This window comes from Cokeromyces recurvatus, assembly GCF_025118155.1.
Source record: "Cokeromyces recurvatus strain NRRL 2243 chromosome Unknown BX663scaffold_37, whole genome shotgun sequence".
NCBI classification, from domain to species: domain Eukaryota; kingdom Fungi; phylum Mucoromycota; class Mucoromycetes; order Mucorales; family Mucoraceae; genus Cokeromyces; species Cokeromyces recurvatus.
The window spans coordinates 63,667-88,831 of NW_026251423.1; the positions used below are offsets into that span (position 1 = coordinate 63,667).

General features: G+C 30.6%; 9 protein-coding genes across 9 annotated transcripts; 4 read left to right on the forward strand and 5 right to left on the reverse strand.

Annotated features, from left to right (window-relative positions):
* Positions 1–2,454: 2,454 nt before the first annotated feature.
* Positions 2,455–5,880, forward strand: BX663DRAFT_442525 (Frag1/DRAM/Sfk1 family-domain-containing protein; the record flags this gene model as incomplete). The annotated part of the gene is made up of 8 exons (XM_051523516.1): positions 2,455–2,500; positions 2,580–2,662; positions 2,761–3,193; positions 3,250–3,388; positions 3,549–3,625; positions 3,695–3,740; positions 3,806–5,109; positions 5,177–5,880. Coding segments are annotated over 8 exons (2,832 nt in total), but the record flags the coding sequence as incomplete, so codon positions are not given.
* A 616-nt stretch (positions 5,881–6,496) lies between these two features.
* Positions 6,497–8,086, forward strand: BX663DRAFT_523754 (uncharacterized protein). Its single transcript, XM_051529550.1, has 2 exons — positions 6,497–6,961; positions 7,056–8,086. Exons 1-2 carry the CDS (start codon positions 6,922–6,924, stop codon positions 8,009–8,011), a joined length of 996 nt encoding a protein of 331 aa, XP_051378677.1. The 5' UTR covers positions 6,497–6,921; the 3' UTR covers positions 8,012–8,086.
* Positions 6,627–6,851, forward strand: BX663DRAFT_415396 (uncharacterized protein; the record flags this gene model as incomplete). The annotated part of the gene is made up of 1 exon (XM_051522343.1): positions 6,627–6,851. A coding segment is annotated over one exon (225 nt), but the record flags the coding sequence as incomplete, so codon positions are not given.
* Positions 8,087–8,184: 98 nt separating the features above from the next.
* On the reverse strand, positions 8,185–9,151 carry BX663DRAFT_523757 (uncharacterized protein; the record flags this gene model as incomplete). The annotated part of the gene is made up of 4 exons (XM_051529551.1): positions 8,878–9,151; positions 8,520–8,799; positions 8,274–8,459; positions 8,185–8,211 (listed from the first exon to the last, which is right to left on the reverse strand). Coding segments are annotated over exons 1-4 (703 nt in total), but the record flags the coding sequence as incomplete, so codon positions are not given.
* A 1,429-nt stretch (positions 9,152–10,580) lies between these two features.
* Positions 10,581–11,023, reverse strand: BX663DRAFT_523759 (uncharacterized protein). The gene has a single exon (XM_051529552.1). The coding sequence runs from the start codon at positions 10,967–10,969 to the stop codon at positions 10,586–10,588; it is 384 nt and encodes a 127-aa protein (XP_051378680.1). The 5' UTR covers positions 10,970–11,023; the 3' UTR covers positions 10,581–10,585.
* Positions 11,024–11,188: 165 nt separating this feature from the next.
* Positions 11,189–13,180, reverse strand: BX663DRAFT_523765 (uncharacterized protein). The gene is made up of 10 exons (XM_051529553.1): positions 12,979–13,180; positions 12,723–12,921; positions 12,566–12,652; positions 12,444–12,505; positions 12,231–12,357; positions 12,048–12,173; positions 11,839–11,978; positions 11,706–11,766; positions 11,500–11,644; positions 11,189–11,444 (listed from the first exon to the last, which is right to left on the reverse strand). The coding sequence occupies exons 1-10, from the start codon at positions 13,038–13,040 to the stop codon at positions 11,374–11,376; spliced, it is 1,080 nt and encodes a 359-aa protein (XP_051378681.1). The 5' UTR covers positions 13,041–13,180; the 3' UTR covers positions 11,189–11,373.
* Positions 13,181–13,804: 624 nt separating this feature from the next.
* Positions 13,805–19,438, reverse strand: BX663DRAFT_523777 (uncharacterized protein). The gene is made up of 6 exons (XM_051529554.1): positions 19,281–19,438; positions 18,990–19,202; positions 18,893–18,918; positions 18,373–18,797; positions 17,997–18,264; positions 13,805–17,873 (listed from the first exon to the last, which is right to left on the reverse strand). The coding sequence occupies exons 1-6, from the start codon at positions 19,324–19,326 to the stop codon at positions 13,878–13,880; spliced, it is 4,974 nt and encodes a 1,657-aa protein (XP_051378682.1). The 5' UTR covers positions 19,327–19,438; the 3' UTR covers positions 13,805–13,877.
* BX663DRAFT_233393 (ribosomal protein L4 domain-containing protein) lies at positions 19,228–21,012 on the reverse strand. The gene is made up of 2 exons (XM_051521825.1): positions 19,660–21,012; positions 19,228–19,597 (listed from the first exon to the last, which is right to left on the reverse strand). Exons 1-2 carry the CDS (start codon positions 20,747–20,749, stop codon positions 19,569–19,571), a joined length of 1,119 nt encoding a protein of 372 aa, XP_051378683.1. The 5' UTR covers positions 20,750–21,012; the 3' UTR covers positions 19,228–19,568.
* A 2,105-nt stretch (positions 21,013–23,117) lies between these two features.
* Positions 23,118–25,164, forward strand: BX663DRAFT_233436 (major facilitator superfamily domain-containing protein). The gene is made up of 8 exons (XM_051521826.1): positions 23,118–23,496; positions 23,571–23,675; positions 23,777–23,824; positions 23,878–23,938; positions 24,008–24,084; positions 24,149–24,560; positions 24,654–24,752; positions 24,841–25,164. The coding sequence occupies exons 1-8, from the start codon at positions 23,188–23,190 to the stop codon at positions 25,074–25,076; spliced, it is 1,347 nt and encodes a 448-aa protein (XP_051378684.1). The 5' UTR covers positions 23,118–23,187; the 3' UTR covers positions 25,077–25,164.
* Position 25,165: the final 1 nt, after the last annotated feature.

Here is a 25,165-nt window from a genome sequence, read left to right on the forward strand (position 1 = left end):
TAAGTAGAAGAGAGTTGATACTAACAGGATTAACCACGAGAAGGTGAAAGCATATCTAATCCCAAAAATAATATTACAACCCATACACAAATTGATATGGGCTGTAATTTTTTCTTCTCCCTCTAAATTTCTACTTGAAAGATAAACGTCCAATTTCAACTAGTAGACACTTGGCAAAGTCCAACCTGGCCCAAGCCTTGCTAGAAGAAAAAGATAGGATTCCTCACTTCCTACCCCAATAAAAAATACAGTTGGATGTAAGTTTCACTGGAAGCCGGGCTAAACATTCTGACCTGTAGCGTGGCGAAGTGGAAGGAATCCAGATACATGAAGTACACGACTTGACTATTGTTTACCTGAGAATGTCCCTTCTTTGACCCCTAGCATCTACTTTTGACTTAACAGTAAATACAAGTTGGGATTCTTCAACTAAATAAATAGATGAAAAAACCACGGTCAGAAACGTAAGCTGTGCATCCTTATCTATTTTTATTTTATAAACAGCAACTAGATAAAAATAAAAAGAAGGAAAAACCTCCAAAAAGAAAAACAGAAAAACTAAACCTTGAGATAAGCCCTTTCAATGGTGCAGACAAAGAGTACGCTAATCTCCCTAAAAAAGGAACAGGTTTACAATTTCCAACCCCAAGTATCCTTTTTATTTCCCTCCTCCTTTGGAAATAAATCAAACTTGAGCAGTCAAAATTCGATAAGGTCCCATCAATTATCTAAGGTTGCAATAACCCAAGGTGAAGGCGGATATGCATGTAGTAACCAAAAGAGAGTCTAGGCCTTTCCTTTAGCCATGTTATAAACGGACAGTTCTACAAACTCAAGTAAGCCAAGCTATGTGACTTGAGCACACTTCATAACCCTGACAGTGTCTACCCATAGTTTCAAGTAAAAATAAAGAAGAATAGGAAAAATAAAAAAAAGCTAAAGAAAAAAGAAGAAAAAAAGGGAAAAAAAACGAAAAAATGTACTTTTTTTTTTATAGTAAAATTCAGGAGAAAAAAAAAATAAACGAAAAGAAGGAGAAGTTATTAAAGTTAAATTTTAGCGTATTTTTTTGTTTTTAATTTACTTTGCGTTAAATCTTCTCTTCTGCCTTTCTCCTTTTCTTTTTTTTTTCTCTTTTCTTTTTAATACTTTAGAGATAAGTTTTGCCTTTTATTTGAATGTAGTAAAGCATTACTATTTTCTTTGAAAATAAGCAAAAAAGTAAGAAAGTAAGAAAAGAAGAAGTTTGTTTACTTTTTTATATGTATAAATATTCATGTGAATATGCTGAACATTCTTGTAAAGAAATTAAGCTAAAACTAGTCAGATGCAGTTACACGACAGAGCATGAAGTTTATAGATAAGCTATCAATAATATAAAAAATGGCATTTTATACAACAGTTTTATTTTATTTTTAGACACACACAATCTAGATGATTTTTTTTTCAATTGTACAAGATACTCTTGGCGGTTCATGCATTTTAAATAGTTAAGCTGTAAGCTTTCTTACTACTGTATTATGGTAATTGAGCTCTTTTTTATGATGATCATGATAATAAGACTCTTTAGATTTTGATAAGTTTGAAAGGAATAATACAAAAGATATGTTATATTTTATTATTATATGTTCAGGCTTATAGTTTGTCTTGTATTACGTAATCCATCTTTTATAATATTACTTCTGCTTATATCCAGAGCTTGTTCTATAACAAAATTATATAAAGAACCTCTCTAAAAAATTTTAATAAAATTATATAAAAAACCTTTGCGGCAATACTGTTTTTCCTAAAACGACAATCAACAAAAATAAAAACGACAAATTGAAATTTCTTTTGCGACAATTATTTCTCAACTGCCGACGAATATTCGTTAATTGGTGACAATATCCATCGTACTGGCTGTAGAAAAAAGTAAACAATTCAAGTTGTTCTACATAGAGTATTGAATTATACATGCCATTATTGCTACTTGATAATTATAATAACGTTTAATACATCCTCTCTTTCTTTTTTCGTTGAATTATACAAAAAAAAACTCGTGTTTTTTTTTGACAAAAACCACCACTTAAACATGTTGTGATTCCGCTGTTGCATTTTAGAAATATAAGAAAAAAAGCTCCGCCGTTTTCCTAATTTTTTTTTATCACTCAATTAAAATGGAAATGGAGTTTCTTTTTTTCCACATATTTTTTTTTATATGTGTGTATAAAAGCCGACATACATACGCGCATATATACATTACATTAAAAAAAAAGAAATAGATAGACGATAAGTAAGGAAAAGAAGAGATACAGTAAAATATATATAATCTTCTCGTTCAACACTTATAATAATGGCTGAAAAGTCTACTTCTTCTCAAGCAGGCAACTTAATGCCTGTAACAATTCAAAAGGTAATTAACAAAAGAATTTAAGAGAGAAAAACAACAGAAAAGTAAATTAATATATATTTTAGATTGATGCTAAATATATTACTTATTCGCATACTTTATTTGCGTATTGTAAGTTAAAAAAGTGAAGAAAAAAAATTTTTTATCAGTTTCTAAGAAACTATATATATGAAAAAAAAAAAAAAAATAGGCGCTTTTTTTATTGCACTTGTAGTTGGATGCTTTACACATTATCATAAAATTGTACAAAATGAGTATTTTGGATATCCCGAGGTAAATAGCTTATTAGTGTTGGTGTAATAAATAAGATAAACGTCTCATGTAAGGCTTTTCTTTTTCTTTTCTTTTTTTTTCCCTCTTCTTAAAAAAAGGAATGGTTTCCAAGTGTAAGTGCAACAACGGGAGATAGATACCCAGCTCGTGCTATTTTTCAAATCTTTATTGCTTTAACATCAGGTCCAAGATTTGCCCTTGTATTTTTATGGTATTTGTACACTACTTATTCAGCAAAAACGGTATCGAAAGCATTTGGATTAGGATTATTAATTGTTGGTATTGTTCGTACTGTTGCTTGTGGTGGTTGGGTTTATATCACGTCTACTGATGATCACTTAACTCATGACATTTCCATGATTCTTTACTTGCTATGTACTTTACCTTGGCAATTGGGTGTACTTTACTCGAGCTCAAGCCAGAATCAAATTGCTATTCGTTGGAGAAAGTTTTTGACAACTGCCTTTTTCACTACTTTACCACCAATGATTTATTTCTTTATTCAACATAAAGTAAATAGAGTTCCAGGAGGTAAAGTTATAATTCAGTGCAAGTGTATTTGTATGCGTATTAACTTTGTTTGTTAGCTTATACAACTTATGCTTTCTTCGAATGGTCTTTGATTCTGTATGACGTTGCTTATGATGCTGCCACTGCAATTGAATTTCAAAACTTTCAATTATCCATTATTGACAAAACTAGAATTTCTCCAATTGCTACAGAAACGTAAGTTTTTTTTTTTTCATTTCTTTTTGAACAATGAAAATTGAAAAAATTAAATTTTTATTTTTATTATTTAGTGCTATTCCATTTGCTTCAAAGTAAGTTATCTTTTATTTTAATTATAAGATTAGAGATAATAATATATTGATTCAATTTTGAACAGTCCTGAAGGAAGTATTGCACCTTCCACTTTACGTACATTGACAACCTTTGCTGGATTTGGAACAGAAGTTTACTTGGGTAAGAGTTATAGGAATAACTTTGTTATTTAGTGTCTTTTTTTTTAACCCATATTACATCCATTTATAGCCTATGTCTTCTGGTCAATGCTTACATCATTAGCTTTGCTGATTTGGTAAGAGTTATATATTTGCAATGATAGAATGTCTGTATTTTCTTATAAATGTCTTTTTTTTTTAGGTATTTCCCTCTTTGGTATATGGGTATTTCAGGTTTTGAAGCTTTCTTATTCATTACAATGTCGCCTATTGTATTGGCTATTGCACCACTAAGACGTTTAATTGCTAAATATCGTGGTATTTTCCATTTACTCTCTTTAGTTGGTATTGCCTCTTATCTTAAAGTAGACCCTGTTTGGCGTCTTTCTTTGACAGCTGTTGGCGTTGGTCTTAGTATTACAACTTGGATAGCTACTTGGCTTGAATCTAATAATCATACAGGTGATTTGGAACGCTCTATTCTTGTTTGGTCTCTTGGTTTAATCCTTCATTGTGTTATTAAAATGGCATGGTTTACTGAAAACCCCATTTGGCCCATCATGAATCGAAATAATGGTGGTCTTAATGATATTGGTATTGTCCTCGGTATTGTATGCTCCATTGAAGTTCTTTTACGTGATAGTACAATTCGTAAATCTACAGAGAACGGTAAGGATTTAACTTCTTTACCCCAGCAAAAGGGAGGTAGTTCTTTATGTGCTGCTGCTGGTTTTGGTTCCCTTTTATTTGCCCTCCATTCAATGTATTCTGATTCTTCAACAATTATGCGTTGGACAGTGGACGGTTATCCTAATTATGGACCTGAGCCTGTCCCTTGGGGTATTGCTACTATTGCTGCTTTGGGTATTGGCCTCATCTTATCTTCTCATCGTCGACTTACCACTAGCCTTGGTTGGTATCTTGTTGGTGCTATCTCTTGCGCCGTTTTCTACTGCTATTCTGCATGGACGGCCTTTTATGCCGGTCTTATTCTTGGCACCTACTTGATTTCTATTGTCCCTGCTATCATTCGTGCTCTTTCTACTCAGCCTCCTTTTAAGACTCTCTTTATGTCCTTTATGATCTATAATATTCTTTGTCTTGCTCATGTTTGGGTTGTTGCTTATGAGTTTGTACCTGGTGGCGTCTATGCACGTGAACATACTGATTTGATTTTAATAACTATGATGTTATTGATTGGTTTGGGTGTATGGAATGCTAATAAACAAGCTCGTATGGACATTCAACAAAAGAAGATGGCTCAGTTCCATGTTTTGAAGCATGCACGCATGATGACACGTCTTATCGTTGGTGGTCTTGTGGCACTTTCGGCTTTAATTGCCTCTAACCGTGTTGCAAATGCAGTTACACCTGTACCTTACACAACTACAGAAAAGTCATTTACAGCAGGTATTTGGACAATCCATTTTGCTTTAGATAATGATATGTGGGCTAGTGAACGTCGTATGCGTGATGCTATTCGTGATCTAGAATTAGATGTCGTCGGTAAGTGAAGGCTATACTCCCCCCCTTTAATTTTTTTTTTAAAATATAAATTTATTTGATTGATTAGGTTTACTTGAATCTGATACAATGAGAATTATTATGGGTAACCGTGACTGGGCCCAGTCAATTGCAGAAGAATTAGGTTACTATGTTGATTTTGGACCAGCCAGTATGAAACATACATGGGGTTGTTTAATGCTTTCCAAGTTCCCTATCATTAAATCCGAACATCACCTCTTGCCTTCCCCTGTTGGTGAATTAGCTTGTGCCATTCATGCTACCTTGGATGTCTTTGGTCAACCTGTTGATTTTATCGTAAGCCATAATGGTCAAGACGAAAACTATAATGATCGTATTCAACAAACAACTGAATTAGCTCGTATCATGCGCACAAGCCCTAACCCATTTGTCTTCTTGGGTTATGTAGTTACAAAACCGCAGCAAGAAATCTATCATTTACTGTTTGATGATGGAGATATGAATGATATCGATCCTAGTGATTGGGATCGTTGGTGTCAATATATTGGATATCGTGGTTTACGTCGTGTTGCTTATGCTCGTGTCAGCCATGGTCGTATCACAGATACCGAGATTCAGACGGGTAAATTCCAGTTGGTTGAGAATCCCCGAGATTATTGGAAGGCATCTTATGAACGTATTCCTGAATCTCAAGTGCCACCTACTTTAAGGTACCCTGCGATGTTCTATGGAGCAGGTGTTCGTGGACACCGTTATCATGTCTTTGATGAGCCTCGTTATTTTGCAAATTAAATTTGGAATCATCATAAAGTTGTCTTTCTTTTTTTTTTCTTTTTTTTTTTTTAAATACATTTATCATATGAAATTGTTTATATACAATAGTATTTTTATATTTATATAACTAGAAGATATGTAGTATTACGCACGAGCCTTGTATGTTGCATATGATCCTTATATGATGAAAAAAAAGGGGGGGAGGCTTTGTTTCAAGTTAGAGTAAAGTGCATTTCTTTTCTTGGTTAATAATAAATGCATCGATAATATGCATAATCTAATAAAATAATATACGAATAAATATACGAATAAATATATAAATGTATATATTTGTATATATCTACAACAGGTCTATATAACATACACTTGGAAGCCCTATTGTAATATAGTCGATAGTATTATTATTATTATTACGTATAAAAACAAACAAAAGTGTAATACGTTTAAGGCACCGTCTAACTTTATTACAGAGAATCAAATCCCAAAATTTTGCTTTTTTTTTTTTTTTTTTTTTTCTAATTTTATGTCTTGTGCGGCCTTGTTATGTATCACATAGTTACACTATTGCTATAATATATATCCTATGTTCCTTTTTCTTTTCTTTTCTTTTCTTCCTTTCTTTTTTTTTTCATTGTGTTTATGTATATAAAATGACAATTAAATTAAATGACATTGTAAATCATTACATATTTGCAAGTCATCCACGAAATCGAGCCATTGTAGATATTAAAGAGAAAGAAAGTGGACAACTCCAGTATATAAAAATCAGACATCGTCTATCCAATTTTTATGCCATTAGTTTAGTTGATCCTATCAGCTTTGAAGTCTGGGCCGAAACTCAAGCAAAGAATGCAGGATCCAAGATAAAGCCCATCGTTCTTCATCTGGATAATAATCAAGATATATCTGTAGAGTTTCGCGATGCTTCTGTTTCTCGTTTTGGGTTCGAATGGATTTTTTCATGGGAAGGTGAAAGATATAAATGGTATTTTATATAAGTTTGATATGTAAATTTATTTAAAAAAAAAAAATAAACTTTTTAGGGTACGTGAAAGTAGAATGAGTAACTCTTTAGAGTGTAAAGCTATACGAAAGACAGGTAAGGACGTATAAAAATATATATATAAATATATATTTGTACGCATAAATGCATTTGAATAATATATTCATACTTTTCCATCATGTAAAAATAGGTGATATTTGTGTTGCACAGTATCTACCATGTATATTAAAAGATGAATATTTCGGTATTGTTTCTTTATTGAGATATAATATGCTTCGATGCAAATTGACAAAGACAAGAGAGTTGGAACTTGTGTTATTCATGTCATTATTAACTATCCTTGACAAATCAAATGATGGAAGTTGGAAGAGAGATCCAATCAGTAAAGGAGGAGGAGTAGTAATAGCGCATGATGATACTCTCGATAAAGAAAAGAAATGCATCTACTACGAGGATCCAATTCCAAAAAAGGAACAACAAAAGAAATACAAAAAGGAACTTTCAAATGAAATGAAATTACAAACTATGTTTGAGAAGGAAGTTCGACGTTCTCAAAAGCAAATTCAATCTGATCAAAAGAGACAGCATAAGAAGGCATTGAGTGCTGATAACAGCCCATCACAGACACCCAAGACATCCCCTTTGCCAACACCTTCGAGTTCAAATCGTTCTCTCCTATTTCAAAAGTCAGCATTAACCTTGGAAGCATCTTCATCTTCATCTTCCATGTCTCCTATCACCCCTACCCATAATATAGGAAGACTTTCAAAATTATTTAATAGTCTTTCAACTATGAAATCTCACGAACAAGGAAATAAGATGTCATCACAGCTATATGAGGAAAATAATTCAAATTCTTACAATGGTTATGACCATCAACTTAGCTTACCCCTCATTAATAGTAGTAACAACACTATTGTATCAATGAAATATTTATCCGATAGATTGAATAAGATACCAATTCAGAATAATAATAATCCTCCTAGTTTAACAAGTATTCATTGGAATTTAGAGCAGCAACCTGCTAATGATGATAAAGGAGCAATATCTGCTTCTGGGTCCAATCATCCTGAGTATTCTTCTATGCCTATTTATTATTACCAAGGTCATAATAACAAGGATAAGCGTTCGAAGGAACATCCTTAATTTTACTATTCACTTTACATTTGCATACATTATCTATTTATTCATATAAATATATCCTTTTTTTTTAAAAAAAAAAAAAAAAACTATTATTAAAAAAAAAATCTTTTATGTATTATGTAGAAAATAAGGGTAGGGAATATTACATTGAAAAAAAAAAAAAAAAAAAAAAAAGAATACCACTAACTTAATATTGGTAAAAACTATTCATAAAATGTTAGATACTCTTCTTCTTTTTTTTTGAAATTATTTATATTAAACTTACATTTCCAATGATTACACTAGGTAGATCAAATATATCACGTTTAATAGTAAAGCAAAATGTACATGGAACTATTCGTTTTGTAGGACTCATCAAGATACATGTACTATAAACTGCAGAGTCTGTATTATCAAATGCATGTAAAGCATATTTCTCCCAATATTCTACAGCTGAAGGATTACTCATAAGCTAAAGAAAACAAAAACGTTAATTTAAAACTATTTTATATTTAACTTTTCCCTCTCCAACCTCATAAATATATGTTTTCTTGTTTAATAACATATCTCGAGACCATTGTGTCAATAATGAAAATTCTTTTCCTACTAATGCAATTTCGCCTGTTCTTCTCCATACAACTGTGGGTGTGCCTGAATAACTAATTAATTTTTCATATTCTAATAGTGTACGCTGTAAACATTTTTCTGTAAAAATTAAATCATCTTCAGTTAAATTCATCATAGACGCTAATACAGAAGGTCTGAATAGCGCCAGCGCTCTACTAATTCTCATCAAGTCTTCTCTACTCATTCTGAAAAAAAAAAAAAAAAGAATACCGTATAACTTAGCTCCTTTACATGTACAATCTATCTATCTATCTATAATATACCTTGTTTTTACATAATTAATTAAATAATGATATCCATCGGCATAGCTAAATGGCTTTGTTGCACTAGCATAAGCCATTTCAGGTGTGATGATTTGATTTCGACGTCTAACTACAGAACATGTACTAGCATTCCCAGGACTAGCTACATTGGCAACGACTGCTCCTTCACCATAGGCTGATAAAGATGATATGCCTGATGCAGATACTTGTGAAGTTCCCATAGAAGATGAAGAGATGGAAGCAATAGGTCTATTATTATTATTATTATTATTATAATTTGTAATATTAGGTGATGATGATGACGATATAAATGCATTAGTTGGATTTGTTGTGGTGGTCGTAGTTGGCAATAATGGAGCTTGTATAATATTACTCATAGATGTTGTTTGTTGTTGCTGTTGAGTAGCTGCTAGTTGATCTAATATTGGTGACTGTTGTTGCTGTGTTGTCCAAATCGAATTTAAGACAATATCAGAATTGTTCGTGCTATGAGGATGTGTTGTATTTGTAGAATTATTTGATGAAGAAGGATCTATTAAAGGTGATCCTAACATGTTTGATAATATTGAGTATTCAAGATTAGTTGCATTTGATCCAAATCCATAATTATAATTTTCTATTTTTTGTTTTTTTTAAGAGATTAGTATTGTTATTGCTTGAGGATTTCTTTTATAACATGAATCCAAGTACATTTATATATCATTTACTTACTTGTGTTCAAAAAGTTTTGAGATTGAAATTGAGATAAGTCTTGTGTAAAAGGTGAATTTATGTTCGGCGTATGCTGTGTAGATGATGTTTGATTGAATTGTATATTATTATTATTGGTTGTAGGTGCATCTTGTAAATACTTTGCCTTCTTCCTTGCACCATCAGTACAAGTAGTAGCCAAGTTTCGTTTTATACAACGCTGACATGGTCTTGCTATACAAATATATATATATATAAAATAAGATTAATGACTATATTTAAAGAAAGAAATTAATATAATTTACAGTCATCACAAGTCAGATGTGCCTATAACATGAATCAAGATCAATATTTATATATATATGTGTGTGTATGTGTGTGTGTATGTGTATGTATGTATGTATGTATGTATTATATATATATGTATATATATTCATATATATTCATATATATCATATATCATATCTTTATACCTTTTGGCAATGGATACAGGCTCTAGCAGCTTTCTTTTTTCGCGGCGTGTTAGTAGACTTCTGTTGATCAGATTTCATCTTATTCGTTTCAAATTATAATCGTCCTTATTAGTTATTAAATAAATAAATTCATACTTTAATAATATATTTGATTCGAAAAAAAAAAAAAAAAAAAAAAAAAAAAAAAAAAAAAAAGTGTGCCAAAAAAAAAAAAAAAAATAGCCCTGTTTATGATAAATCGCTTAAAGTTTTTACCATAAACTAGATCAATAAAGTGACCTACCATTGTGTATTACAAAAAGTATATTGAATAGATATGCTATGTTTGCCTTTTTATGAGTGTATTTGTCTAAGACTGTATTAGATACATACTTGTCTTTATTTGGTCCTATCCCTTTATAATATGTATTTATTCAAAAAAAAAAAAAAAAAAAAAAAAAAATACGAAAAAGAATACACTTGATCAAGTCCAATAAAATGTATATTTATTATTGAACATGTATTTTTTTTTTAAAAAAAAATAAATATTAACTATTTGTAGTGAATTAAGGATTTGATAACTTTTTCTGAGTATCTTTAATGTTATTCTTCGAAGGAGTATTAGAATGTGCAAAAAGTTTGCCAATAATAGGAAGACCGTCAGACATTAACCCAGATTCATTACCATTACGACGTTCAAGTTTTTCAGAAGAATGAGGAACATGGCGCAGTGCAGGATAACGACGACGACGACGAACTGTATCAACAGCTTTCTTATCTTCTTGTCCTTCATCACGCTTTGATACAAGTAATGAATTAGTGATAGTAGAACGGCGAGCTTCATTTCCATATGCGCTAGTCTTCATAATGGCTGCTTCATTCTGTTTGGAAGTAAGAGCGGAAACAATACCAACGGCAAATAAAGTAAGTGAGAGGAATTTGATTTGCATTCTTATCAAGCTTATACAGAAAAGAAAAAGAGAATAGTCTAAATATTATCCTTTATATCTCTTTCATTTATATATTGGAGGTTTTTTTTTTTTTCTGAAGAACTAGTTTATAATAAAATTATAATAGGTAATGAATAGGAGATAGACACATATAAAACAAAAGATTGATTAGTCATAAAGGAAATACTAAATGTAAATAAATTAATAAAAAGGTCAATCATCTATTTCTAAAGAAGGATATATGTAATTCCTTTAAATATACATGAATGTATCTATTTAAAAGCCATCTGTTTGCATGTAGATTATATTCCTCCTTCAATATTGTCTCTTTGAATAATATATAGGATATAAATACATATATTGATATATATGCATATCCATTATTTACAGCTATTTTATTATTACTAATGATTATGAATAGACGTCGTTTTCAATGATCTAAATAGCTTCTGCATTTCAAACAGTCCTAATTTGTCTATATCATGGTAATATAAGAAAAAGGAATATCATGTATTTTTGCTCAAACTTACGAATGGATAATTGCATCGCTAGAACAGATCTAATCATGTCTTCAACTTGCTGAATAGCATCAGTTTGAAAATAAACTAAAAGTAGTAATGGCATTTCTGATATTTCTGATTGTAATAATTGACCAAGGACATCTGATAGTTCCTTCTACGTTATAGAATAAGTATATATGTATGTATTTAATGCAACTTAGAATGTATATATTTACCTGTTTTCTAAGAAATTGATCTGCAGATAAAAGGATTACACACAGTAATAGTTTTACTATTCTTTATAAAATATATCCTTTGTTACTAAACAAAATAAGCCTATATTTTTATATACATTTCTGTATTCTATACCTTTCTATTCGAGTAGTACTAAGAATTTTCATAACTAAAAGCACTTCAGCTTCATTTAGCTTGATCCCAAAATAACCCACAATTCCTGCTAATGCCCTAATGGCTGAAGATAACGCAACAGGATTCATTTGTTGTCCCTTCTTTAAATGTATAATTCGTCTAAATTGATAATCTTGTAAGATTTTTTTTATTTTATTTTTTACACTTACCATTAAATTAGCTTCTATATCAGTTATAATATGATGTTTCATTTTAATAAAATATTGGCTGTTGTTTACAGTTTGAGCAAGAAACCATATTGATTTCCCTTGAAATATACCATTTAGGAAGCTTACCTTTATATAAATTAATCAATATTTCCGAGTGAAACGGATTAATAATAGAATACCTACTATATCTCGACAATATACTACTGTTAACCGAGTAACAAGATCAGGTAATATTTGCATCTCTACTAATTTGAATCGAACTATAAATGCATATTCAGGATATTCTTCAACCATCTTATAAATCATCTCACTAGTGAATATTAAAAAAAAAAAAAAAAAAAAAAAAATACACATTAAATCATCATTCTATATGTTTTCATCTTATTCTCATTCTACCTTGATGGTATTAAATATTTAGAATCTAAACGATGCGCAAAATGTAATAAATGATCTATATACTATGTTAAATAATATTAGTTGTATAAAAAAAAAAGTTCTAGTAATACGTTATTAGTTACATTTTTGCATTCATTCTTGCTGTATTTAGCAAGCCCTTTCATAATCTCGCATCGTGTAGATAAATGTATAAATCCTTCTGATAAATACTAAATATACATAAATTCAACAAAATGGAATTGCTTCATATTTTTTTTTTTTTTTTTTGTAATTAGTTACCTTCCATGAATATCGAACGCCCTGTTCATATTCAATATCATTAAATAACTGAATAATTTCATATACTAATACACCATTTTCCTTTAAAAGATTCTCATTACTTAATAATTGCACTACTGTACGAATGGTTTTATTCGCATGATCGATGGACTCATTTAATACTTTTACTTGTATAAAGTATAATTCACATAAAACCTCACTATATAATATATTATTATAAGGGAGGCAAAGTACACTGAATTTCACAAAAACTTACAACATCCAATTTGGCTCTTCAACTTGCTTATATTGTACCTTATATAAAAATATAAGGATCATCGTTAGATGAACTCATAAAAATATATATGAAGAAACAGTTATCAATACCAAAGCCTCCTCAAGCCCAATTTTTGTAGCTGTATTTCTATACTCAAGATATTTATTTGTTAGTTCAAGTCGTAATTGAGGATCCATATTCATAAAAAAGGAAAAAGAAAAAGAAAAAAAGGATACATACACAATTTTTATTTCAATGGATTTTGGACACGGCTGACTTTGATTTGACATCCTCTAACATCTATAATAAAATAAAATCCCTAAAAAGAAGGCCATGTTCTATGCTATTAAGGAAAGTCAATGCTATTTTTTTTTTAATAAAATAAACACAGCCTTAAGAGGGAAAAATGATTTTTTAACCTTACATGAATTATACATTGGCATAAATCCTTGTATTGTAATAATAGCTTTATCGATCACAGTTTATATGTTAGAGTAAACAAGTATAATTTTATTTGAAAGAATCATGTAAGAGTTATATAATCTTTAGTTTGCCTATGTTTAATGCATTTGAATCGAACACAATACCAAGCATATATATACTGCCAATTTAAGAGGAGTCAATGATACTCTCAGATACTATGATACCTTTCTTTTCGTGTCTTGATTAAATATAATTTTATAGCTTTCTTTTTATTTGTTAGCAGAAGGCTATTAATAATTGCATGAATCTTATACTGAGTAAAAAACACTTATAAATATATATACATCTGTAGATATATAGGAAATCCTTTTTTTTTATTATTATTATTACTTTATATAATAAGTTTCTTAATATTAAAAATATACATTTATATTTATTATGGAATTATTTACAAGAAAGTCTAATATGCGAAAACATTAGAAGCAAATGAACGATGATCTCTTCGATAAGAGGTGTTCAACTTGTTTTTCCAATCTTTTCTTGGATTGCTCAGCTTGTGTAAGTCTTTGATGCTCTTGTTTTTGTTGTTCTTGTATATCCTCTAATTTCTTTGCCATCATAGCATCTTTTTGCTGAAGCTCTTGTAGTCTTTGTTGATATTTATTTAACTCGATTTTCAAGTCGTTGATAATCTTGATATTTTTATCTTCTTCTTCGTTATTACCGGCATCCCTAAGTGGAGAAGATTGATGGTCATTTTCTGTAAAAGACTGTGCTATCAACTCTTCTATTTTCCTAAGTAAAATAGCATTATCTTTTACTCCAAGTAGAGTCTTTATTTTATCCATATCTGCCTTGTCATCAGCATTGTTGATTGTATCAACAAGCTTTTCTTTTTCTTCAGTCAAATAAATAATTTCCTTTTCTAATTCTTTTGAAAGAATGGCATATTCTGAATTTTCATTACTCACTTGTTCAATTTGGGCCTCAAGTGCTACGACTCGTTGTTTGTAAAGCACTGTAGCATTATTATAAAGCTGTTTGGATTCTTCAAGTTCATTTGTTATTTTATTTATTTGATTTTGCTGTTCATCAATGCATTGATTTTTGATATCAAGCTGATGTGCTATTTCAGCCATTTTTGGTTCTGACAAAACAAGACTGATGTCTTTATTTTCTTCTTGCAGAGGTATGTTAGTATCTGATCCTTTCTCCCTCTGCAATACTTTTATTTTTTCTCTATTTTCCAACTCATTTTCGTATTGAGTTCTTAATTCATTAATTAGCACTTGGCTTTGCTGTCCTTGTTCCTCCAAGTTGGATATAGTTGCTGTTAACAATTCATTCTTTTGTTGCTCTTTTAATAAAGATTGCTCTAAATCTTTAAGCTGCTTTTTAAGTGCCCCTGATGACTCTTGTTGGCTCTGAGATGATTGTTCTCGCTCAAGCTTTGCAACAGTCAATTGTGATTCTAATAACGCAATCTTTTCAGCGACATATGCATTATTATTGTTTGACTGAAGACGGATAGTTTGAGGTGGAGAAGGGAGAGGGCTAGACATGACTTTCGACTGCACTGCAGCCAATTTTGCCTTGGAAGCTTCCCTTTCAGTATCAATCATACTCTTTAATGACTTGTTTTCTAAATTGAGAGTATCTAAATCAGCTTGAAGTTTTTTTAATTTACTGGTATAATTGGCTTCATACTCTTGTAATTCCTGAGTATACTTTTGTTCAAGCTTCTTCTTTTCAGATATCAAAGCTGCCTGTATTTTTTCTTTATGACTTGAATCTATTTCTTTTTGTAATGTCTTAGAGACTTCCAGTTCATGTCGAATTTCTTTTACTTCGTCTTCCAACTGACAAACAGCAGTTTCAAAACTGGATGATATCTCTGTTATTTCTATTTCATGATCAGCTATTAGCTTCTTATGAAGAGCCTTTGCAGTTTCTAATTCTGTTTGAAGTGCTAAGGTTTCATTTTTTAACTGTTGTTGGAAGGCTGCTTCAAGTTCATGTGTCAACTTATTCGTAGATACCTCATGATCGATAACATAATTTTCATAAAGTAGCTTGGACTCCTTTAATTCATTTTGTAATTCAACTATTTGATTATAAGCAGTTTCCAATTTGTTATTTAATTCAAGTATTGCAGCTTGATGATCATCTTGCATCTTCTTGACATCGTCCTCATGCCTCTTTTCCCATATTGATTGTAATGCATCTATATTTGCACGTTGATCAAGGGTTATCTCTTCTGTTAACATGGATGTTGTACTCTGTTGAATATTAGCTAATTCAGCTTTATGTTTTACAATTAAATCGTGTCTTTCATTTTCTGTATTCTTTTTTTCTTCAATAACTTTCTTCTCAAATTTATCATAAGCTACTTTTAAATCAGAAAGTGATGCTAGAGCCTCGTCTAATTTTTTTTGGAGTGACATGGTTTGTTGTTGGCTCTCGCTTAGTTGAACTTGCAGTGATGCTTCATGACTATTGGTTTCCTCTAAATTTCTTTCAAGTTCTGCAATATAGTTTTCTTTAGTATTTAAATCAAACATCAATTCCTTCATGCTTTCTTGAAGTTCAATCAGCTTTGAATGAGTTATATCCTGATTCAATAAAAATTCCTCTGTCTGTTGTGAAAAATCTATTCCATGCATCTTTTCTATTTGTGAATCTACCAAGTCATGCTCTAGTCTTCTTATGGTATCTTGTGATACACTTAATTGATTGTCTTTATCTTTGATTTCTTCTGTTAAAGCATGGATACGGCTCTCGAGTTCAATCATTTGTTCAGAGAATTTAAGTTTTTCTTGTTCATATGCTTCATGTTTAGCTTGCATCATTTCCTTATTTAAATCGATTGATACAGCAGGAACATCTTCATGAGTCATTGTTGAACTATTAGTACGTTGCTCTAAGAACTCCAGTTGTTCCAACGACTCATGATAGCGCTGTAAGGCCTCATCAAGTTCTTTTATAGTTTCAGTATGATCATGTTGAAGGCGATCTAATGTAAGTTGTAAACGGTTGGCTCGTTCGGATTCTTCTTTTAAATTTGCCTCAGTTTGTCTTAACTTGAGAGCTGTTATTGAAGCTATCGTTTCCTTTTCATCAGCAAAACTTTTACGATTCTTAAACTTTTGAGTTTCATCCACATAGTCTATGAATTTTTCAGATGGTAAGTCTTGTTGATGAACAACTTTTTCAGGTAGTGAACTATCTACTTCTACCACTTGTGCCTTCAATTCTTGTTGTTGTTGAAGTTGGTCCACCTTTTTCTGAAGTTCGTTACGTTCTTGTTGAAGTTCGTTGTATCGTGCATTCATCTTATCTAATTCTTTTAAAATCAGTTTTTCTGTTACTTCCTCCGATGTTGATTTCGAAAGGCGCTTCATCAGTTCGAGATTAGACTGCTCCTTACTTTCAATTTTGGCTTCCAAATCCTCTATAGAAGCTACCAGTTGAACTCGTTCCTTATCACCAGTAGCTAATCGTTGTTCTAACCCTAAAATATATTGTTCTGTATTTTCATCTGTCTCCTTTAACTTCATGATCCTTAACTTTAGATCATTCAACATTTCTTGATCCTTTGAGGTTTCTTGAGCAGATTTCAAAAGTTTAGTCTCTAGTTCACGAATATAGGCTTCATTACTCTGTTCACGTTCAAGTACCTTTGATAGTCTTGATTGAAGTGTATTCATTGTTTGTTCTTGTTGACGAAGTGTAGATTCAAATTGAAGAATGCGTCCTTGTTGTTCCTCATAACCCATGTTTGAATGTGTTAATGCAGCCTTCGTTAAAGCCAGTTGAGATTCTAATTTAGCAATACTCTTTTCATATTCTTCGATTACAGGCTCTACTAAATGTTGAAAATCGACATTATTTGCTGATGCCTCTACAAGGCGAAGACGCTGGAGCTCCTTTTCAACGATACGATTACGTTCGCGTGTCACAGTAACTTGATCTTCTAATTCTTCAATCTGTCGTTGAAGGTCAGATATTAATATAAGCCGTTGCTCATCATCATCTTCTTCTTCCTCCTCTTCCAAAAACCCAGTAGTGACTTTATTAGACAATGAGTCCCTTTTTAAATTTGTCAACTCAGTCTTTAGCTTACTAATCAAGGATCGTAAAAGTTCAATATTGTCTGTAACCATCCATTCTTCTTGTTGATTTCGTTCAGAGCGATTTTTGATATTACGAGCACGATTTGCATATTGTAAAGTATTGAGAGTCTCGGGCAAATTGGATTCAAGAGGACTAACGCAGGCAATCATTAGAGTTGTAGCATTGCCACCCAACGAATCTTGAAGAAGACGTGTGAGTTTAGAGTCACGAAAAGGAATGTGAACAGATTTTTTGGATAGATCGCCAAGTGCTGAAATAACATTACCCAAGGCTAAAAGGCCAGCATTAATATTAATACCTTCTCGACGACGATCACCTTCTGCTGCAGTTCGTTTCAACTATATATATATATATATGTATGTATGTATGTATGTGTGTGTGTGTAAGTAAGTATAAAATAGAAGATAACGAGGTTATTTATATAACAGTTTATATATATTAGTATCTTGACAAACACCTACTCTTTCACTTCCGGCTAAATCAACAAAATGAAATTTAGAAGTTGTAATGATCCATTCACCATCTTCTTGAGATGATTTTAAGCGAGTGGATGAACTTGAACTAAGAGAACTTGTTGGTCTCACCATTTTTCTAGTATTTGAGGTGATATCGTTTGCTACCCATTTTTCTTGTTTTAATGAAACTGAAAAAATAGCATGCGACCTAGATGATTTTTCATTCATATCGGTTGCACCAGTTGCTCTATTTTGGGTGCCTTGCTCAAGGTAGCTAATTATAGCAAACTAAGTATCATTCTCACTTTTTTTTTATTTTATTTTTTTTTTTTTTGTAATATATTTTTCTATGATGGGTATGTGAGGAGGAAATTTAACTTACTACATCACATCAGCAGTATTATGCACTTCAACTTCCTTTACACCTGTCCAATAAATTCTATTTTTAGCATCTTCCCTAATAGTTATTGGAGGTAGTTCGTCTGGAGGAGCAGAATTAAGTAAATCATGAAGTTCTTCGTTATAAATCTCGATAAATGAAACTTTGACAGTAAATCTTGTAGATTTTGATGTGGTAGTGGAACGATTATTATTTGTTGCTTTGTGTCGTAAAAGTTTACTATGACTACTAGACGTGGATGAAGAAATAGACGATGTGGGCGAAATAGGTCTAATGGTTTCATTATTATGAAGGAGTTCAAATAAGAGAGCCATAGATCTAGGTATAATTCCTTCATCTTCAGAACAAATTTGATGGCCATGAAAGGCTGTACCCATTGTATAGGTTTTTCCAGATGAAGTTTGGCCCTATTATATCAAGGTTAAGATTCTACATACATATTTTTGTTTTTTAAAAAACAAAAAACAAAAACACACATAAACAAAGGGGGAATATACTTTACGTAAGCAAGAATTGTAATATTGTAGCCTATCAATTAGGAAAAAAAAAAAGTCAGCTCTGTCTTTCTTCCCTTTTGAACTTTTAAATATAAAATATACCATCAATAAATTTGCGAATTAATTGATTACCCAATACTGAGAAAATCTCGTTTTGTGTACTATCAGTCCCAAAAACATAATCAAATGTAAATAACTTATTTTGTGGTACGACTTGAATTGTTTTAGAATGAATCTTGAGAGCATCGTCATTAGCAAGATTTGCAAATCGTGATCGTGCTCTATCTCGATCAGTCAAAGGTCGAATTCGAACGGCTAATAATAATGAAGAATAAGAGTGGTTATTTTACAATGAAGAAAATAAAGAAGAGACTTATATGTTGATAAACTTGCCCACTTGAACATTATTAGAATTATGTTGATTTGTTTCTTTGGTCATTAAAATTAGTTTTGTTTGTGAAATGAGCGGAATGGAATAATATTATTAAAAAAATAAAAAAGAGGTTACTTTTTTATTAAAGTATTTTGACGGAGATGCTTTTTAAATAAAATGAAAAAAAAAGGGGTCAAAAAACACACACACACACAAATCTTATTTAAGAAAGGGATAAATTCCACATATGCTGGGATTTAACTTTCTTTTTTCAACATCAGTTGTACAGTACTATGTACACTTTACTTTTAAGCCACAGTAAGCAACTGCTGAACGACTGAAAAAAAAAAAAAAAATTAATATATCATTTATATACAGTACGTAAATTGGTATATTTACACTTTGTATTTTTGCTAATATTCTTCTTCTTCTTCTTCATTTCAGCCTTCTTCACCTTATTCAATAATTCAGCACGAAGCAAAACTTGAGCATAAGGATTTAAACGGTTCATTATACCTTGGTTTTTAAGAGGATTCTTCTTCTGACTAAAAGGTCTCTTTGTATATTTGTCCATAGCAGGACGAACAACGGATTGAATTTCATCAGAATTGATTAATCGAGTAACATCAGAATTTGTCATGATATTATCAGGCAATTGATAACCCTTCTTCAAACTAGAGGGGGTTTCATAAGTACCATAAAGCTCATCAAGAAGTCTAAAAGCATTTTCGGTCCAGATAATAAAACGACCTAAGTGACCACCAGGGGCCAATTGCAAAACATTCAAATGACGAACATTGACCAATTCAATACCAGGAATATTACGGAAAGCTCTTACTAAACCGTTGTCTTCGTTATAAACAATAAGAGGACCACGACGTTGAGTGAAACGACGGTTACGTAGCTTACCCTTACCAGCACGTACCTTACGAGAACGAATGACTTTTTCGACATCATCATAGGCATGAATTGCCTTAAGGGCTTCTACGGCTTGCTTCGTACGTAAAAGACCTTCAAAGGAGCTATCAACAACTAAAGGAACCTCCTCAAGCTTACTAATACGATGACCACGAGCCATTACTAAGGAAGGGATACCAGAAGCAGCCAAGGCAGAAACGGTAGCAAATCGACGATGATTCAAGTTAATCTTAACATGCCACTTACGCATTATCTTGGTTGGGGCAAACATACGACCACCACGACACATGTTACCAAATGCAGCCTGACCAGCACGATGTGTACCAGAACCATTCACACGTGGAATACGAGCAACAGCACGACCAGTACCCCAAGATTCAGCAGATGTTTGTTCACCAGCCTTGGAAGATACAGCATAGGGTTGACGCTTGTTCTTGGCCATATTAGTGTGAACAAATCGAACGATATCTGGACGGATAGGAGCACGATAAACAGAGGGCATAGGGACTGTATTTGTAATCAAATCACCCTTTTCAATTGAATATACATTGACTACGGGTCTAACAGCCATTGTAGAAGACTTAAAAAAAAAAGACACCAAAAAAAGAATAGATTCAGTATATTATCTTTTAAGTTTTTTTTTTTTTTCATTTGTTTTTATTACCATGACAGGTTTGATATAATATCCTCTTTATCAAAATCAAAAGATAGATATTTTTTCTCTTGTGCCTTTTTATATTAAATGCATTAATTGCCAGCGAAACTTGCGGTTATTTAAATTTTATCGGGGAGATGAGGTGTTGCACAAATTGCTCTCTTGTTATTAGCTGTTCAATACTATATTATTGTTGTCTTTGTTTTTTTTTTCCTATGTATAGTTTCTATCTTTATTATTAAATAAAGAAATGGCATTTATATATGATAAGAGGCTTGAATTAGTTAAACAAAATAGTCAAGATTTAAATGAATATTGCATTCCGTGCTACTATATATTTAAGTACTCGTATTTATTAATTAGAAAATAACTTGGAATACGCTTATTTACATTCTATAAAATATATCAAGTTTCAAATAATGACAATATAATTTACATTAACAATTAAACATAGATTAGTTTTTATGTCTAGAATTTTATGACGCAATATTGATACATATACATATGTATACACATGTATAACCATTATTCATTGTTTTAATACATAGTTTATTTTATTTATTTGTAATTAAACGCAGTATTAGTATGTGTAGTCGTAAATACTGAAGCTGTAAATAAAAATTTTGACATGTTCTAAAAAAAAAAGATCTGATAAAGAACAGATCACCAAAAATGATTATTATTAAGAATTTATTTTATAATTATATTGTGTATTTTTTAATAATTTCAGTTAAACATATGGTTTAATTATGTGCATTTTTTATTATGACTGTAAGTAAAGAAAACTATCTATAAGCATGTATAATTATTAATCTGTTTTGCTTATTATTGACAGATTTTTTTTTAAAAAAAAAAAAAGATCTGATAAACTGAGTTTATAAATATTCTTTTCCTTTTTTTTTTTGGTTTTAAAATGAAACTGTAAAAAGTTTTAATAAAATTGGTTTCTTTAATTATGATGACCGACAAGTACTGTAGTATATAAATACTAATTGAATTCATCCTAATGAATATAAATTTGGACAGCAACATTATAAAATTAAGTCTCTTTTTCTTTTATCACCTTTAAAATTAAGCTAGAAAACCCTTTAATATTATTTTCACCTAATAAAGTATGTATAATTAGTAATAATATTACGTAATATTTGTATAACTTTATATGTGTACTATAGAACATTATATTCCTTCAACTATATATTCTTGTTCTCTATAATCTATTTATTCAAGTAGATACATACATACATACATATGCATATTGAAATACGTTTCGAATTAGTATACATGAAGGTAAACTTGTACAGATAACTTTTGAATTAATATATTTATAATAACTATTGTGGGTACAAGTGACACACGTATTTTACAACAGGATCAAAAAAATGGTTCATTACATTAGATTAAGATACGTGTACGTGTGTATCATTTATTTATTATTATGTGAATTACAATATATTCTAGTTTTATATCCTTTCTATTCAGTCTTACTTTGCGTTTAATTAATTTAAATAGATATTCTATATCACCAGAGACAACCTCTTTTATCCTTTATTCACTAAATCATAGCCGTATATAGCAAAGTATACTTTTTTTTTTCTTTGTAGCTTTGTTTAACATCAGAATGATAAAAAACAAAGTAGTGGAAGCTATAAAATGAATACATTGTTTTGTCAACACTATTTACATACTTGTGACACTTTATGCTGCAAAGTACACCGTGTAATTTATAATTGCTTCTTTATAAACGTCCTTCTACCATTGGAGTCAATGGTAAATTAGGATTAAGCATTTAGTTATTACTACTGAAAATTACTATAGACTATATTTAAACGCTTAGTTACCTATTATTTATATCCCTTTATAATAATTATATATTTTTTATATAAAAGACATGGAAATTTAGCCACTAGTTAATCCAAACAAAACTCATATAAAATTCAATTTCAGATGATAAAAGACAAATGAGGCTAACGAAACCGAGCAATAGTTCTAAATTTAAATGTTTTATTAGTGAATTTAAATTGATAAGTGTTTACAAGAATTGTTAAAGAAGTCAAAGATAAGATGTGAATCAGAATAGTGTTAGTTACGACTGAATAAAACTTGCTGTAGTTAATGAAGTTTGAAATGTTTTGATATTATTTGATCAAGTGGGATCATGTGGATTTTAATAAAGTCTATAATTTTATGATTCGTATGTTTGATTAAGAAACATGGCATTATAAGTCAGCTCATGACATTTCTTATCTACTTAAATAGAACATATTACGTAAATTACACCGCCTTTATTTTTTTAGTATTATCATTCAGTTATTTTTGCTACTTCCTTTCCTTGATTTATAATATAGACTTTAGATATGGAATGTGTAAAGCTAGAATTAGGTGATTCTAAATCATGGCAAGAAAATGAAGATTTAGAGGGATCAAATATCGGTTTTAGAACTTATAAAATTCGTTTTTTCGGTTTAACTATTATTGGTCTGTCAAATATTGCTTCTTCATTAAATTGGTTATCAGTTGCTCCTGTACCAGACCAAGCAGACGCATTCTTTAATAATATTGGATTAAATACTATTAATTGGTTTTCAAACGTTTTCATGCTGATTTATTTATTTGCTGGGCCATTATCAAGCTGGATATATGAACACTGGTCAATCAAATTAGGTGTAATATATAAAAAAAAAGAATTTTTTTTCTCCCTTTTTTAAGCATAATTCGTTCTGATTTCTTTGGTTTATAGTTAGTTATAGGCAGTATTTTACAAACTATAGGTACTTGGTTAAGATATTTTTCTGCATTTATTCATAATCCACAAGGCAGATTGGCTTTGAGTTTAATAGGTCAGGTATAGATCTTTTTATTTATTTATTATGATTCATTTTTAAGAAAAAAATAAAAGAAATTAATAATTATTATTAAAATATACTCAGCGTATTTTTACGTTAGATTATATGTGCTGTTGGCCAACCTTTTATCCTTAATATATGTACACCTGTAAGTTATAAAATCTCGATGCCAAAAATAAATTAATATACTAATTATATTAGTATGCTGCATTATGGTTTAGTGCTGAAGGCAGAGGTACGGTTTCTATGATGGGTGGAGTCAGTAAGTATACATAAAATAAAATAAATGAGTATAAATAGGATTAACCTTTTTTTTTTTCTTATTGGAAAGCTAGTTCTATTGGTATGGCAATTGCTTCACTTATTATTCCTGCTATCGTAACAGATGCTAATACTATGAAATTGGGAGTAAAAATTACAACAATGTATGTATACTATACTAAATCTAATATTCGTATAAATATACATGTAGTTCCTTATTATCGCTTGTATCACAACTGGCTTTACTATACCCGTATTTTTCATTCCAAAAAAACCCAAGACGCCACCCTCTTATAGTGCATCCTCCAGGGATAAATTCCATCTCTCTTTTACTCAATCTCTTTATAAATTATTTATTAATTGGAATTTTTTATTCATCATGTTTTCATTTGGTATCCTTTGTGGTCTTGCCTCTGCTTTTACATCTCTTTTGACACAAATCGTAAATCCTTATGGTATTAATAATGAAAAAGCTGGTTATCTAGGTGCTGCATTTATAGTTTCTGGTCTTATAGGCGCTACTATCACAGGTCTATATATTGATAGAACAGGTCATCATAAAATAATTGTCAAAATTTATGTTCCTATTCTTGGTGTTTTGTATTTGGCGTTTTACTTTGCTGGTAAAGTACAAATTATATCCTCCTTTTTTCTCTTTCTCTCTTTTTATACTATGTATATAACTTTCTTTCTTTTTTTAAAAAAAAAAAAAAAAGTAAAAAGTGGAAGCTATAATGCTATAATGGCTGTTTGTGTCCTTCTTGGCTTTTTTACCTTTTCTCTCTTACCTGTTTCTCTTGAATTATCTGTTGAATGTAAATGACCAATAATATATATGTATATAAAGTTATATGACTAACTTATCTTTCTCTCTTTCTGACTCTTTATTTTTTTTTTAATTAGCTTCTTATCCAATTAGTGAAGCTATTTCTAGTTCCTTGTTATGGATATGTTCACAAATTTTAGGATTAATTATTTTGATTGTCATGGATGCACTTCGAAATTCAGATGGTAAAATGACTCGTAGTCTTATCTTTGCTACTTGTATTGTATTCCCTTTGTCTATCTTGACGACCATCTATAATAGCCCTAATAAGCGACTAGAATTTGAGAAGAAAAATAAGACTCCTAAATATTAGATACATATATACACATATGTATATGATTTTTTAATAGAATGACTATATAGATACTATTATTTATCCCTCTTTGAATAGGAGGATTATGT

Coding starts and splice junctions, on each gene's coding strand:
- BX663DRAFT_523754 (XM_051529550.1), top strand. CDS start 6,922: ATGAGTAACTCTTTAGAGTGTAAAGCTATACGAAAGACAG. Junction 6,962..7,055: donor TAAAGCTATACGAAAGACAG/GTAAGGACGTAT, acceptor ATGTAAAAATAG/GTGATATTTGTGTTGCACAG.
- BX663DRAFT_523759 (XM_051529552.1), bottom strand. CDS start 10,969: ATGCAAATCAAATTCCTCTCACTTACTTTATTTGCCGTTGGTATTGTT.
- BX663DRAFT_523765 (XM_051529553.1), bottom strand. CDS start 13,040: ATGATCCTTATATTTTTATATAAGGTACAATATAAGCAAGTTGAAGAG. Junction 12,653..12,722: donor GCGTTCGATATTCATGGAAG/GTAACTAATTAC, acceptor ATGTATATTTAG/TATTTATCAGAAGGATTTAT. Junction 11,767..11,838: donor AGTACTACTCGAATAGAAAG/GTATAGAATACA, acceptor TATTTTATAAAG/AATAGTAAAACTATTACTGT.
- BX663DRAFT_523777 (XM_051529554.1), bottom strand. CDS start 19,326: ATGACCAAAGAAACAAATCAACATAATTCTAATAATGTTCAAGTGG. Junction 19,203..19,280: donor TTCTAATAATGTTCAAGTGG/GCAAGTTTATCA, acceptor CATTATTATTAG/CCGTTCGAATTCGACCTTTG. Junction 17,874..17,996: donor ATTTAGCCGGAAGTGAAAGA/GTAGGTGTTTGT, acceptor ATATATATATAG/TTGAAACGAACTGCAGCAGA.
- BX663DRAFT_233393 (XM_051521825.1), bottom strand. CDS start 20,749: ATGGCTGTTAGACCCGTAGTCAATGTATATTCAATTGAAAAGGGTGAT. Junction 19,598..19,659: donor TATTAGCAAAAATACAAAGT/GTAAATATACCA, acceptor TTTTTTTTTCAG/TCGTTCAGCAGTTGCTTACT.
- BX663DRAFT_233436 (XM_051521826.1), top strand. CDS start 23,188: ATGGAATGTGTAAAGCTAGAATTAGGTGATTCTAAATCATGGCAAGAA. Junction 23,825..23,877: donor TCCTTAATATATGTACACCT/GTAAGTTATAAA, acceptor TAATTATATTAG/TATGCTGCATTATGGTTTAG. Junction 24,753..24,840: donor TCTTGAATTATCTGTTGAAT/GTAAATGACCAA, acceptor TTTTTTAATTAG/CTTCTTATCCAATTAGTGAA.